The sequence below is a fragment of the Alligator sinensis genome, unplaced genomic scaffold (genome assembly GCF_000455745.1).
Source record: "Alligator sinensis unplaced genomic scaffold, ASM45574v1 scaffold811_1, whole genome shotgun sequence".
Taxonomy (NCBI): Eukaryota; Metazoa; Chordata; order Crocodylia; family Alligatoridae; genus Alligator; species Alligator sinensis.
Genome location: NW_005842579.1, coordinates 489,286 through 505,528, shown reverse-complemented (window position 1 = coordinate 505,528; position 16,243 = coordinate 489,286). Strand labels below are relative to the sequence as shown.

The 16,243-nt window shown below is 52.6% G+C and overlaps 1 protein-coding gene across 1 annotated transcript in view; it reads right to left on the bottom strand.

Moving 5' to 3' along the window:
• BCAN (brevican) overlaps positions 1-16,243 on the bottom strand; it is a 41,181-nt gene that overhangs the window by 5,327 nt on the left and 19,611 nt on the right. Inside the window, exons 6-8 of the mRNA XM_014524173.2 lie at positions 12,284-12,577; positions 7,044-7,475; positions 3,944-5,071 (exon numbers count right to left, since the gene is read on the bottom strand). Of these exons, the coding sequence (XP_014379659.1) occupies positions 3,944-5,071; positions 7,044-7,475; positions 12,284-12,577 (1,854 nt within the window). The remainder of the gene's footprint in view (positions 1-3,943; positions 5,072-7,043; positions 7,476-12,283; positions 12,578-16,243) is intronic.

Sequence of the window (16,243 nt, the reverse complement as noted above, 5' to 3'; positions counted from 1 at the left end):
CCTTTGTCAGAGGGGGTGCAGCTGCCTTCAGTGATCACAGTCATGCTCTGGCAGGCACCTTGTTGGGCCTGATCCTGAAACCTTGGAAACAGGCCACCTGCTAGGCAATAGGCCCCAAACAGCCATTTGTGGTAGGTTTTTTTTGGAGGTTGGGGGGACAATACAGTGTCCCAGAGCCCACCTCAGAGAGTGACACCCTCCTCCCCACATGGCCCTTGCCCATTATCAACCTAGTGCCGTTGCAGTTGGGTTGCTGGGACACCTGGTTCCTTACCTAACGTGCTTCCTCCCACTGTCCCCCTGAGCAAAGTCAGTCTCCGTGCCTCAGTTTCCCTACCCCTGCCCCCCTCCCACCCAGTCTTTTGCTTGTCTCCAACCTTAGCCATGCCAGGATTGCTACAGTGCCCACCCCATCCCATCCCTATCCTGTCTGTTCCCTGTCGTGCCCCAGGCTGGGTCAATAGAGGAAAAGTGACTTCGCCAGAGATGAGCTGTCCCACCGTAAGGCTTCGGCAGTACATAACGTCCCTCTGGCCCCTCACCGAGGACCTCTATTAAGTCCTGCTCACATCCTCAATGGAGCGCAGCAGACACCTTGATGCTGGGTCAACTAATGGCCCATGAGCAGCCTTTGCAAGCCCTGATGCTGGCAGCTAAATGGAGCAGCAGATGTGTGCTGCATGGCTGCCTTTGCGGTCACCCCATCGTCCTGGCCTGTCTCCCCAGCCACGGCGCCATCATCCTTCAGGCGCAGCTGTCACCTTAGATGATGAGACATGGGGCTTGTGCTCTGAGACGTTGCGGCTCCCCCTTCCCGGGTCCTAGCCTTGCTGGCTGAAGCGTGCGTCCTAGCAGGCCCAGGAGGGCACTGCTATTACCTTCATGTACAGATGGGACAGGGATGCCTACAATGGCATAAGGCAGCTTTGGGCCCCTGAATTGTCTGGGCAGAGAGATGCCAGCACCACCCTCAAGAAGTTGAGCAAATGAAGACACAATGAACCTGTGCTGTGCTCCTTGCTACGATGACACTGCTGGTGGCAAGGCTCTAGCCTGGGGTCTGGGTGCACTTGCTGCAGCCATTTCAGCTTGCTTTTGGCTCCTGGCTGCTGGTGAGCTCTTAAGGCCTTCTCCAGCGAGGTGCATAATACCCCCCAGACTCACCTACATTGAAGGGTTTGACCTTCACCCCCCCAGTTTCTTAGCTCTCTGGTGGGAACAGCAGCACTACCCTACTCCAACAAGCAGCTAGCTTGTGCTGTGCTCAGATCAAACAATTGGCAGTGTGGCCCAGGGGGATCAGCGAAGGCTACAAGCCTGCAAGATAGCATGTATGTAACATAACATAACGTGTACAAGGGCCCTGTAACGTGTACAAGCGTCCTGTGATTCTACTAAGAGCATGATCTGGCCCCCAAGGAAACCCACTTCTAAGCTCCTGCAATTGCTGCTGGTGTTGGAGATGGTCTTGAGTCCGGGTCATGCCTTGGAGACGCAGGAAAGCACAGCAGCCTACGTCCTCAGGCATCAGCCTCCGATACAGCTGGGATTAGCTCTCAGATCAAAGCTAGGCCTGTTCCCACTAGGGTGACCCATTTCTGAGATGCCAGAATAGGATGCGAGAGGGTCTTCATAGCTCTTTTGCTTCCTTGGAAGATCTGGTTTCTTTCAGGGGGAGCCCCCAAATAAAATTGCCTCCTATGGCTAGGCACTGGGGCCAGTGTGGTCCTGCTTGGGGTGAAGGGAAGCAATGGTTTGACGCCATCTGTGTTTATCAATGGGACAGATCTCATGCAATGTGAGCGAAGAGCCGTGAGGCCATCGGCAGCAAGAGGCGATGAGCACATGGGACTCAGCCAGAAAGACAGTCTCTGCTCCTGGTCTGGCGGGGAGGTAACAGCACTCAGCATCACGGCTGGGACTTCTGCCTGATCTGGGCAAAGGGGGCCTGGGGCTTCTGGAAAGCACAAGAGACTGCTGGATGGCAGAGTCACACTGGAGCCAGCTCTCAGGGTGAGGACGGCAAAGGCATCTGGTCCCACTCCCCTCCGGGAAGCCACTGGAAGGAGCAGTTCCCCCTTCAGAGCTATCTGCTGCCACGCTGAGTGATGGAGATGTCCCTCGGAGATCTGGCTCCGCTCCCAGCAGTGGAGAACAGGCCTCGAAGGGACTCAACCTCACTCTAAACACATTTTCGGCTGCCTCGGAGAACCCCGGTGCCCTGTGCTGCATTTCCTAGGACTATAGCAAGGAACAGTGCAGAAAGTGGTGAGAAATACAGCCCTGGCTCTGCACAAAGAGCCTGGGAATGGGGTGAACATGGAGATCAGGAAGGTGCAAAGTGGGGCTATGGCTCTGCTATGCTCCCATTCACATAAAAGTGACAGCATAGAGATGCATTCCCTCCTGGCCCTTGCCCTTTCCTTTGACTGGAGAGACCACTGCGCCCTCAACTGCCGCTGAAGGACACACCAGCCGATCAGCCCAGGAAGGTGTGCAAAGATGAACTGGGTTAGACCAGGGCTGGGGAGGGAAAGCAAAGCCTGTTTGGGGGCAGTGACCCACAGCAGAAAGCAGTGTCTGTCTGTCATATCACAGGGGAGATGGGGGCCCACCTGCAGCAGGGAAAAGGGGACTTGCAATGCCCTGCACCACTGGCGTTGCTCTGTGCATGTGCCCTGAGGTATGATACTGTGCCCATACAGCTATTGAAAACTTTGGGAATAGGGGCTGTGTTGTCAACGCCAACAATTTCTACTACCAGAGCACGAAAGATAGGTGCCCTTAAAATAAGAGGCTCAGAATGGGATTGGACTCGATGGTCTACAAAGGTCCCTTCCGACCCTAAAAATCTAGCCCAGGGATTTCCAAACGGGGTCCTGCAGTAACCTGGGGTGCCTTGAGGTCCTTTCAAGGGCACCTGTGACTCTCTGCAGCGCTAGCACTTTTCAGGGCACCAATCTGATGCACATAGACACAGGTCTTTCACATGTTAAAAACCAATTCTGAGCTCTTTGCAATAGAAAAATTGATTTTAGATCACCATTAAATGATCTAATTGAGCAATCAAAGGCGATCAGACTGGGCAATCATAAATGGAGAATCAAAGAGAGTGAGGGTTGCGATTTTTCACATGGTACAACACATTCTGAACAAATTGCGCAATTGCATCATTTAATGGTGATCTAAAAAAAAAAAAAATCAATCCATGCAGCTACCCCTGAAGCAGTCGAACGGTTATCAAATGTAGATATTAATCTAAATTTAATCTAAATCTAAAATTAGATATTTAATTCATCTGGGTTGCTGGATGTCTGGAGTTGTAATCTTAAAATGTCATATGAAAGAGGAAGAATGGAAGACTTGCTCTATTTTGTTTCCTTGGAGTTAAAAAAAACAAGTGATGATGGAGCTGGCTTCTCCCCAGCTGTGCTATGGGTCTAATAAAGGTTAAGAACCACTGATGCAGCCCATGGCTCTTGGAGTAAAGTAAGGTGGATTAGTTCGTCAGTGGGAGACACAGGAAATTGCAAATGACACACGCGCACACACAAAAAAAGAGGCAACAGACCAATAAAGACAAGGGAAGCAGAGATCTAACCAAGGCAGCTTTGTTCTAGAAAGCTTTTAATTCTCTTTATTAGTATCCTGGTTAGTCGTAGTCGGTAGCTAGAGATTTAGCTTTTCTTTTCCCCTCCCCATTAAAAACACTTCATAGAAGTAGGAAAGCTTTAAAGTGCATGCAGGCTTCGACCCAATTTGTTTGACAAATATGTGCTTCTCTGGACATGAACCTTCCCTGAAGAGGAGAGAGAGAAAGAAAGGAAGAAAGACAGACGGACAGAGGAAAGCACAGCACGAAGGAAAGGCGTTTGGTTTTAGTGCCAGAGGCCAGGGGAAAGGGCTGCCCAGATAGCCAAGGCGGCGCAGCTGTATGGGTTACCTGAGATGTTCGCCCCCGTGCCCAGGCTGGCACGCTCGGTGGGGAGGATGGGCAAGGGATGGGCTGTGGTCAAAGGGGCATCGGTGAAGGGCATCCCCTCCAGCATGGAGCCGGACGCTGCTTCAGGCACCAGGCCATGCTCAGGGCTGGCGGGGGGTCCGTCTCCCTTGGTTTCTCTGCCTGGGGTAGCAGAAGGAGATGCTGCAGATGGAGGCTGCACTGCCACGGTCTCCCGGGCCACTGCCTGCGTGTCACTCTCCCCTGACAGCTCTTTACTGGGTGGCCCCTGGTCGGCCCCTGAGTGTCCAGCAGGGACCGTGGTCACCTTGGGCTCAGTGGTACCTGGCTGGGACCCGGGCAACGGAGCCCCCACAGTGCCCGGCTGCTCCTCGCCTGGCTCCTGCAGGCTGGGGGACATGGACTGCAAGGTGGCCGGGCTCACCGTGGTGCCCGTGGAGGCATCTCCAGAGAGCTCGGTCTCTTCGGGAACGCCTGGGGGGCCGCCCAGGCTGGGGAAGTGCGTGCTGGTCAACCCCGAGACCAAGCCTTGTTGGGGGGTGGCATGGGTCCAAGCAGGCTCTTCCTGCCCTGGTTCACTGGCCTTCCACAGCAGCGTGGAAGCAGCGATGGTCGAGTTCGCCAGCCCCAGCAAGTCCTGGCTGCTCCCGGCACTGGTGTTTGGAGTCAGCTGCTCTGAGACATCCCACTTTCCCCCCACAGCCCCCTCTGAGGCAGGGGCTGGGCGATCCTCTGGAAGAGTGTCCCCTTCTCCGTGCTTGGAGCCAGGGAAGAAGTCCGCCTCGCCGCTCACTTCTGGCACATGGGTGATATCCAAGGAACTGCCTTCTGCTGCAGCCTCCTCTCCACGCTCCTGGGAGGTCGCTGGAGATGCCAGGGCAGGGCCAGGTAACCCGCTGCGTTGGCTCTCATCCCTCAGGGACGGGGAGACAGCAGCTGGACTGAGCGTGGGTGCAGCTGTCACCGAGCCGTCCGTGGGTGCCTCGGTGGGGTGGACGGGGTTCTGCAGGCCACCGTCCAGCGCCAGAGTCCCATCGTCTTTGGAGGCATGGGCTGTCTCGCCTGCCGACAAGGAGCCCGGGTGCCCCTGGTCTGCGCTGTGCTCCTCCCCTGCACAATCCAAATGACAGAGACAGTGAGCACGGGGCTGGACGAGCGCGGCTTGGAAGAGTATGTTCCCACCCAGGCTGTGGGGAAACACAGACGCTTCCAAGCTGGTTGCTGCTGCACTCAAGTCAAACCGTGTTCGAGTCGGGCAGACCCACCCCCTGGCTCCAGGCAGGCTCAGCCCTGACCAAACCCTCCCAGACACACACACGTACCTCTGGTCCCCAGTCAGAAGTCTGGGGACAAACCTTTGGGGCATTTGTGATGCAAAAGGATCACTGGGCCACCCCAAAAACATCAGTAGTTCCCTCCTTCAACACAACATCCCAAGGCTGCACTGTTCCTACCCAAGCATGCATCCCTGAAGACAGCGCTAGCCTGAAGGGGCTTGTTAAAAGCTACCTTCCTCCTAGCTCTGCAGGTGACCCCCATCCACAGAGCAGCTGAGCATCAGCCAAGATGAAATGCAGGTGTCCTTATACCCCACATGGGCAGCTGTTACCCTCCCCCTCCACAATAGGGGTAAGTGATGTGCTCAAGGTCACAGGGCTTCTGTGGCAGGGGACAGACCAGAACCCAGGCCCCTTGCAGGGCAAGCTGTTGCTCTCACCATGCCAACATCCTTCCTCTGTCTTGCCACCCCAAGCTCCTGAATCTTTTCTCCATCAAGGCTTTTTGCAGAAGGTGAAGGGGCTCGGGAGGGGCTGCAGAGCTACAGACACGAGGCCGGCATCAAAGCCACCCCCTTTTGCAGAGAACTTGAAACACCCTTGTGCCCAGCTCCCTGTGCCAACTAGAGCTGCCTTGGTGCTGCCCTAACTCGCACTCCAGCTGCCTGGGATGCTATGGTCTCGGGAAGCAGAGAATGGACCTATGTTCCAGCCACATCCCACTCCACCCACTATGAAGTGGTGCAATGCTCTTATGCCAAATCCCACCAGCTAGGCACTCCCCTGTGCAGAGATGGATTTTCAGAGGTCCCTTTTCACCCACATGCTGCCAGACAAGTGTCTTGACATCTCTATGCTTTGTAAGCCTGAAAAGTCTCAGCCCCCACATCACCCCCAAACCATTGGCATGACTGCTCCTTAGTGACATCTCTGCGGGGCGACCTTTTCCCAGAGATGGCAGCACTCCCAGGCCCAACCAGAGCTCATCTGATCTGCGGAAGCATGAAAAAAAATGACCCTTCCTTACCCAAACCCTTCCAAATTGCACCCAGCCTTTCTCCAGCCAGCGCAGAGTTGAGCTGTGATCCAGGGTTTGGATTCTGGCTCGCTCAACCCAGAGCAGCATTTTCAAAAGGATGCAAGTGACTGACAAACTTCAGGCTAAAGTGTTTTAGGAGCATGAGGCCTGAGTTACAGTCCTAAACCATTCTAGGTATGCCATGCTCCACCCCGGGTAAGTGAGCCTTGGGTGGCCATGGCTAGATGGCTGCTGGTACCTGAGCAAGCTCAGTTCAAGCTAACTGGGGTGTGTCTACATAGCAAATCCAAGTCACTTAAGAGCCCAAGTTCTAGTGCATTTAGAAGAGACCAAAGTGAGTGCCTGAGTCACTTTGGCAAATGGGAGAAGGGACCAGATTTGCAAAGCAGTTGTGTGCCTATTTCCACAGAAACCAAATCAGGCTTTTTGGTGAATCCCATCTGTGGGCACCTCCATAAACATTGCAATTCTCATCAAATCCTAAATCCTCAAGGCAGATTTTCCAATGGGGATCATAGATGTCTAAACATATGATCCCTTTGGTGACTGCTACCCCCTCTGACTATGATCTCCATTTGTCTGTTCCACCTTGCAAAATTCAGCTCTGGAAGGTCAGTGATGGCTCCTATGGGAGAGGCTGGGATTTTCTAAACCTCTTTGGTTTCTTCAACACACTGCACCTGGGCATACGCCTTCCAAGCTACTGCCATGACCCCATAACTCAGGCACCGCCTCCTGACCACGCTAACAAGGACGCTCTACCTACCAGTCCTGGGTCTCTCTTGACTGGCCTCTGTGCAATTTCCACCTCTCCCCTTTTCCCCTGGCCGGGCAGGGCTCCCTGGCAGGGCACCACAGCTTATTGGGCCCCCCAGCTCTGCCTTGGAGGTGAAGGGGGTCTCAGGGGAAGGTGTGGCTGGTGGCAGATGGAGTCCTAGATCTGAGGACACGGAGTTATCTAGTGGGGCATGCCGGGACACGGGCACGCTCGCCTCTTCGGGGGCACTGCTTGGCTTTTCCCGCTCAGCATCCTGAACAAAGGGGACGGAGTATATGGCCCCTCTTGACTCATTGTCCACTTCTGCTTGGGGCAGCTGCAGCTCCTCCATCCTCTCTGTCACTGTGACAATGTCCTGGAGGCCCCTGGGCTCACTGGCTTGGTGATTTTCGGGAACCTCAGTGAAAGAGCTGGGCTCTTCTGTGGGCAGAAAGAAAGTGGGATATTACTGCCTCGTCCTGGCCCCTCAGCAGCAGGACCCCTTACCAATGATGCTCCCAGAGCAGGGCTGCCCTGGAGGGGTTCAAAAGACTGTAGTCAGCCCTGGTGCTCTCAGGGATCAAACCAGCCCAACTGCCTATCCCCCAGCTCTGAGGCCAGGTGCACGCAAAAGGTCCCTTGATGCCACTTGGGTGCTGTGAATGGGCTTGGAAATGGCATCCTAATGGTGAATCAGGCCTTGAGATTTCATCGAAGAGCATGGCTAGGACCAATAGTCCATATCGCTCCCAACCAGCAAGGATTTGGGTGTGTGATACCTTTTATTGAATGAACTACATAGTCGGAAGGGATATAGACAAGTTTTCAGTTACCAAATACTGAGGAAGGGTGTATCCGGCACCCAAAAGCTTGTCTCTGTCCTTCCCAGCTATGTAGTAGGTGCAAAAAAAGGGTAATCACCCGTAGAGATCCTTGCCTCTTGCATTTTTTCAGGTCCATCGCAAGTACAGCAACACCCCCACTAGATGACCAGTAATTGGCTAATGTCTCCCATAGGGGCAAGTCCCAGGGCATCCCAGGGGAAACAGCTCGAGACAGGAGCAGCTTGCGGCATTTACAGCAAAAACACTTGTTCCAGGATCATTTCCCAAGCCAGGTTTGAGGCTCAAGGAGTCACACCCCACCTGTGGCTCTCCTGAGCCCTCACCAGGATTTCAGCACACTCGCGGCTGCAGACAGGTGCCAAAATTGTGCCCGTCGGTGATCTGGGCCACTGGAGCGGACTGACTCGCACCAGTGAGGGACGTGGACCATTGATTCCAATGGATTAGGGCCAGTTGACCCTGGAAGCATCTCCAGCTTGTTCTCTCCCACAGGGCAAAATGTGTCTGCACCCAACAGGGCTCTGGCTGGGATATATATTTGGAGGGGAATTGCGAATTAGCATCAGCCTGCGACTTCTCTTTCATTCAGGACCACTGTCTTCTCTCTCTTGCACACACACATGTGGTTCTGGTGCAGTTCAGACTGGAACAGGAGAAAACCCATTGAGTCCAGTAAGCCCCATCCTAGAATCACAGGAAAGTCAAGGCTGGCAGGGATGTTTAGTCCAAGCCCATGCTCCAAGGAGCAGCAGCCCTGTCTAAACCACCCCAGACCAGCAGTTTCTTTCTTCCTGGCTCTAATATCCCAGGTCAAGGCAAGGGAAATTCTCTTGTTCCCAAGGGGGACCTCACTGCAGTGCTTGGCCCCAGTTGCAAAAGATGCTGAAAAATCTAGACAGGGCTGGTCCCCCCATGAGGACAGCTCCGAGCTCCGGCTACAGCACGTGCGATCAGTGAGAAGAGAGTCCTGCCATCCGTGTTAAATGACACAGCAAAAGACAATGGGGACATGCAGGGGGAACACCACTGAGAGCAGTTAGTGAGTGACAGCTGAGGGGGAAGCACAGCTTAGTGGTTAAATTTGATTTCATTGCAGGCTTGTTCCCATGCTCCAACTCCCATTCAGTCTCTGGAGGCCCCTTCCAGCCTGCTTCTCTATGAATCTATGCAGCCGCTTGGAGAAAGAACTCGTATCTGTACTACAGCAGGCCGAGGGGAATGGCCCAGACACAACCACATGTAGCAGATCACTCAAACACGGGGTAAAGTTTACCCTGGAGAGACGGAGCAACTTTGCTACATGGGGAAAAATAACTACTTAGAGGATGCATGTGCATTTACTGTGCAGTAACCCAAATTACTGCGCAGTACATGTGCACGTCTATACATACACACCCATACTGCACAGTAAATATGGTGACCTATGCCAACTTGAGCATAAATTTGATACCTGCATCATGCAGGTATCAAATTTATGCCCAATTAGTTACTGCGCAGTAACGTATGTGCAGACGCCTTACTGCGCAGTAACACTGTGGGTGTAGACTGGGGACTAATGTTCCAAGTCTGTCCACATACAGCGTTAACGTGCTTTAATGCCTCCACGTGTAGATGCCAGCATATTTCCCATTTACTGCGCAGTAAATTTAAGCCAGAGTAAATGCATGTGTAGGTGCATCTAGAACGTACTGTAAGTCTCGCTGGAACATTGATCATTATATGCTGCAAACACAAGCATTGGTCAGAGTAGGCCTGACCAGCAAAACGGAGAGATGCATGAACTCCTTATGTCTGCAAAACTTGGCTTGTGGGTCAGATGGGCTCCCCTGCCAGGAGATGGGAGGGGGAGATGGCTGTACAAGGTGTAGGATAGTCCAGGACCAGGATGAGAAGGTGAGAATGGGAAGACCCAGGTCAGGATGTAAAATAAGCCTGTGGTGAAGGATGGATTGAGATATTCAAGATATAGATGGAGTGCTATATGCAATTGGGTTTGATCATTGTATAAAAGGAGACTTGGAAATCTGGGGAATTTTGTAGTGGCCTTGGGGAGCCTGTGTGGTGTTGTGCCAACTACCTTGTCACACATACAAATGCCTTAACTGATGGACTGATGTACTTATTAGGTCAGGACATGGCAGGGCTGGGCTTATAGACAATAAACCCGGCCCAATCTTTGCTACTGAACTGAGCCTGTGGTCGGTCTTTAATCAGATTGATGCTGGAATCTCCTGACCGCAACTTCAAACACCGCAGCTCCTGAGACTTCAACACCAACATATCAATAACACCCAATGACACACACCGAGTGTCCCTCGCTCAGTTTTATCCCAGGGTAACCCAAGGCAAGGCAGGTCCCCTTCCTCAACTGCAGACAGCCAGCTTGGGGGAATGGGGTTGTGCATTCACTCTTTGCCACGGATTAAACTCCAAATAAAATGACTCCACTGCACTTGGGTCACATCCTAGGTGCTGCCAAAGTGATAGAAATAATACGGCTTCCCTGGGTGAAAGCTGGTCCCAAATACAGCTTGTAAAACAGGGAGCATCTTCACCCAGAGCACCACTCTAATGTGCCTCCAGCATCATTACTGAAACCAGTGGAAAGCATTCGAGCATCTCAGGCAGCAGAAATGAGCTCAGATGCTTCTTCCCAGCTATTTTGTTTTACAAGTAGTCTGGGATATAAGGCAGGGGGTGGAGAACCAAATCTATGGGAAGACTGGAGAACAAGGCTGGTAGGGGTTACAGTTAACACACCTTGGTCTGGTAACCTGTATGTCTTCCCTTTAGCTTCCTGGTCTGGTTGCCTAAACAAGCATCTCTTTTCTGGCATCATGGACCTCTTCACAACCCTTGCCCAAGAATCTCAGAGTGCTTGAGCGATATGAATGCACCAAGCCTTGACCTTGATGGGACAGTATGGCCTCATCTGCTTTAACCATAAAGAAACTGAGGCCCAGAGGAGAGCAACTGAACCTCAGATACTGGGTAAATGAACCAGGAATAAAGCCCAGAAGCCTCCATAGCTCAGCTTCTGTTTTAACCTTGGAGGCACCTTCTTATCTCCCCACATGTCCAGTGGCCTAGGCAGATGGACCTTTATCAACCTGCATATATCAGCTTTTATTGCTACATATAGATTTGTAAGTATAGTATACTGGTAAGAACCCTATTAATCTGTGCGAGTACTGGGAAGACAGAAAGAAGATAGGATCTATCCATCTTTCTATCTAGCAGACAAAACCCTGATAAACTGCATGTATCAATCAATCAATCAATCAATCAATCATCACTGCTACACAGAAATGATCTTATATAGTACCAGCATATATAAATATATTTATCTATGTCCCCATGAATCAATATATCAGTCACTGCTGTTGCTCCTCACAGATCTTTCTCCCTCCCCAGCCAAGAGCCCTGTTAACCTGAATACAATAGCCAGGCACAGATCTTTTTTTTTTTTTTTTTTGCCTATGGATATAGACAGAGACCTTCATTCTTAAAAATAAAATCTCAAGAACTAAATATAGCAGCCCCAGAAGCCCCTTGGAAGTGCACAATTTGGTTAGGATCCAAGAGCTGGGAATAGCGGCTCCAAGTAATTACTGAACCTGTCGCAGAACAGAAGTGCCCCATTTAGTCAAGCGAGACAGAAGAGTGGGATGGTAGGGAAGAGGAGACCCAGGCCAAGGGGCTGGGGGCCAGGAGGGAGTGGGCCCATGCAGAAGCTGGGAGAGGGGGAGTTGGGGCTTTACAGGAGACAGAGGCATGCAGGGTCCTGTCTGGAGGTAGTCAGGCTAATATCAGAGCCACAGACACCCGGAAAAGCAATGTGGATTCCTCCTGATGGAACTAAATTCGCCTCCCTTCCTTCAGCAAAGAGGCATGAACCAAAGCTATCTACCACCGCTGCAATACCACTCCGAGACCCAGACACAACCTAACCTAAATGATCAGCTATCACACTGCACCCAATCCTGACAGCCACCAAACTCATGCACCAGGCCTTCCCTGACACTGCCCGAGCCCCGAGAAGTCACAGGGGGCATCACAGTCCTACCATGCAGCAGCACCCAGCTACCAGCTGTCGTAGGTACTTAGTGCCTCCAGGAAGAAACCAGACCTGCTACGTCCTGCCATCTCCATGCTTCCAGCAAAGCACGTAGGAGCATCGCGAGCCCTTGTCCAGAGACATCAGTCATTAGGCAACAGACACAGACCATCTCTCTTTCAACCCTGCCGGACAGCCCTATGCTGGGTGAAATTCTCCCCTGGGCAACGGAGCAGCACCGAGCCCAGGGTCCCCGATGCTCCGGCAGGGCCTGGGGGTGGATGCCACCCCTCCCCGTGCACAGCCGCGGCCCAATCTGTAGCGGATGCCAGCGACGGCTGCTTTACCTCTAAAGCAGAACACATCGTATCTGCTCTGGGCATCGGGGAATCCCGTCTGATTCCGGAAGAGGAAGATGGTTTTGACTCCCGGCACGCTCCCTCCGCACCGCTCCCGCGGGGTGATGATGGGGTAGCGGACGCTGCCGTCGGCCAGCCAGCCGGGGCTGCAGTGGTCTAGCCCCCGGGTCCAGGCCGCATACAGCTGACCCGTGGTTGCTATCTCCGCTCCCAGCGCCTGACAGTGAGCCTTGGCCTCTTGCCACGTGAATTTGTCTGGGGCCGTCTCCAAAAAGATTTCTCCTGCAAACACAGAGGAAGGAGGGAGGCATCAGAGCCGGGAGGGTCCCTGTGAGGGACGGGGCCTGACAGCCCCTCTCCCTCCTCTCTCTTCTCCCACCCGTGGGCTGCACGACACACCCCAGCATCAGCAGCCCTGATCTCCCAGCCCTTTGTCAGAGGCCGCCACTGCAATGGGGAAGTCGGTGTTTGGACCTGAACTCGGACCCCCCCCAAGCCTGTCTGCTGCTGTCGTGCAGACCCCTCACTACCTCTAAGCCAGACAGGTGCTGGGCTGGCCCTTGGGGATTCACTCGTTTCATACCAATAGCACTAGTGTTAGTGCAATTGCACATTACAAGCAAGCTGGTAGACCCTGCTGCCTCCATGGCTCTCATGGAGGGAGGGTATGTGACATGCCCAAGGCCACACAGGACATCAGTGGCAGGGAAGGGAATTTAGCCCCCAGTCTAAGTTTGAGGCAGATTGTTTTTACCACCAAGCCATCCTTCCTGACTGCCAATGAGAAGAGAAACTCTTGGCATCCAGGGCTCACCGAGGTGATTTCAGCCCCATGGAGACCATGCCTGGGACTAACAAAGCAGCAGGGCACCAAACTCATGTAAAATGAAGAGGGTTTAAGCACTCCACAGTCGGCTGAGAGAGGAAGGGAGCTGCCAGGACAACAGGACAAGACCATCACATGCAGATATAAAGGACGATGCAACGCTCAGTGCACAAGCCGGGCAACATGGAGACAAGCCTCCCCTCACCCAGGGAGAGAGGGGAAGGGCAGGGCAGCCAGACCCTCCATCTCAATGCAAACCCACAATAAAATGCTGCATTGGATCCAGTCTGGGAATGCAGCTACAGGAGAGGATCTGCTTTGTAGGGAAGAGTCTTTCCAAGCACAAGGCACTGGGTGAGGGCTGGGAGTCCCCAGATCCTTCCCAAGCTGCCATCTTTCTCACTACTAGGAGAATCACGAATGCTTTTCCTTCACAGACCTTACAGCTACACCTTGGCCAGGTCTGGATTCAGAGGCACAGAAGGGGGAGGTGAACTTGCCCAAGGTCGCCCCAGTCCTGGCTTTGCTGCCAGGCTAGAAACCAGGTGTCCTGAGCAAGACTTACCCCATCAATTTCTAGAAAAGGAGAATTAGGCTCCTAGATCACTTTGGAATATCTTTCTTGAAATCACCCTGGAAAATGGGGCTTCATTTAGGTCCTCAAAAGTAAATTTAGAGCAGTGGGGGCCAGGCTTTTTGGCAGGCATGCCACAAATTAGCCCATGCCTGGCTTGCTGCTCTGCTTTCTGCTCCCTACCCAATCTCCCACCTTAGCCTGTGTGTATGGCATGCAGCAGATCATCTGTGCCCCATGTAGCATGGGTGCCCCAGGTTGGCCACCCCTGACTGAGAGCTGCCAGGAGTGAGCAGTCTTTGAGGACCAAGGCTGTAGGAGCCTAAATCCCTTAGGAGACCAACCGGACTTAAAGCATATAGACCCCTTTGAGAAGGCAGCCCAGAACGTGTTGGAGCTCATGGGCTACACTGGCAGTTGAGGGATCATCCAGACCCTTCCAGCACAGCTGTGGGGCTGTGGCAGTGGGGACAGACCGTGATTGTTTTGGAAAAGCCAGTGCTTTCCCTTTCATTTCTCCAGGTCTTCTCTTTTTCCTGCTGTCTGGCGAGTTTCTGTTCCAAAGGGCCCTGCCGGGCTGGGCAGACGGCGCAGGGGAAAGAATCCAAGCCTTTGATGTCTCCTCCAGCTGACCTGAACCCCTCTTTGTGCCCGATAAGTTCACATCCTGCCGTGACCGGGTGCCAACACCACTACGAGAACATTGTGACCCCAGCCAAAGCCCGCTCAGCCCTCCCAGAGCCACACTGGAGCTTGCCAGGCATCAGGGGGCAAAACCCCAATGCCTCGTGTCCACCCCAATCCAGGACAGAGCAATTCAGCCCTCAGCAGAGCTGCCCACACCAGACCAAGACGGTCTTTTTGTCCTCCAAAATAATAAGACATCAGAGATTCAAGGACTTGGTGCCATCAGCTCTAAAGGGCGGCAAATTCCACGTTACAGCTGTAATGCCGTCTGTAGCACAAACCCTTGGGCATCACTCGGTGTGTGGATGAGAAGCAGGTGTCACTGGAGCCTCTGCTAGTTAAAAGCCCAGATCATCTCAGAGGCAGAAAAAACACAGGCACGCAGGGCATTACAGGGGATAAATTCATCCCAGGGGTAACTCGGTTGAAATCCGTGGTAGCACCAAGAAGTGCCCGGAGCCACCATCTCACTCCCAATATTGATACCAGGATAGGGGCTTGAAGGAGGTTTAGATGCATTTTCACCTGCCCTTCAGACGACAGCGGTCTGCAGCAGCCAGGATCACCCAAGTCAGGCGATGCATAAAATGATATACACAGGCAGGCGGTGTCACAGTTCATCCCATGAGCTTCATGCATGTGAAAACACACGGATGTCAGAACCCAGCAGAGCAGTACATGCAGCAGTGATCTCAGGCATGACCTGTGTTGGATCTCCAGGAAACACGCCAATCCCTCATGTGTGCTAACCACTAGGTAAGTGCCTGACCTGTAACGATCCACCAGACTGGCCTCTGCTCTGAGGCTGGGCACGTGGTGACCCACCAGCTCAGCATCATACATGTAATCCATCAGCTTAGAGCCACCCATAAAATGACCCCAGGCAGGACATGCAATGATGCCCTTGGACTCATGTGACAACCCACCAAGTCCATATGGACTTACAATGACACATCAGCATGAAACATGCAACAACACGACAGACCATGCAACCATCCAGCAAGAAAGGCCATGCTATAATATATAAAGAAATGCTCTCAAATAAGGCCAGAGAGCCAGGATTTAGCACTTTTCACATGCATAACTTACAATGACCATCAATAATCAAGATTTTCTCACCCTCTGCACCATACATTAGTAATTCAAGCCATTTTCTGTTCTTCAAACACCCACCCACCAGATCCTAGACATGCACAGACTCCAAGCTATGAAGTGAGATGCGTGGGTCGATCTCAGACCCTGGGAACAGAGCTGGGTGATATAACTGAATGGGCTGAAAAGTCCAATGTGAACCAAAACCTTCATAAATTCTGGTAGAAGACAGTGAAAAATTGTGCCCAAGGGGGAAAAAAATACCCAGAAGGGATGATTCCAGCAGCACGACCCTCAAATGCAATGAGACATATAATATTGGGTTGAACCAAACCTTTTGGGCTGGTCCAGAATGAACCTCATGGGCTTTCTCTGTTCACAGTAAAAGGTTTCTGTCCTGGTTTCATCCAACCCATGTGCTCCCCTCACTGCTTTTTTGGTTGGGCTAGCAAACAGACAACTTTATTTTGTCACCCATTTTCCCCTTGGGATGTCGCCACCGAAGTGCGCAATGTTTCCATGCAGTAGGATGAAATACTCAAGGCCAAGATTCTCTCTTGTGATAGATGTACAGAACGGGGGGATTTTGCAAGCCATCAAAGAGACAGGGCAAAGTCCCCTGGATACACTGAATATTCATGGCTGTGGGCAGGTGTTCAGGTCTAGCACTGTTTGCTCATGAACTCCAGGCATCCCTCAGAGCTCAAGAGAAATAACCAAAAAGGGGATATGTGCCTCCTTTGCCCCACATTTGAACATCCAGATATCT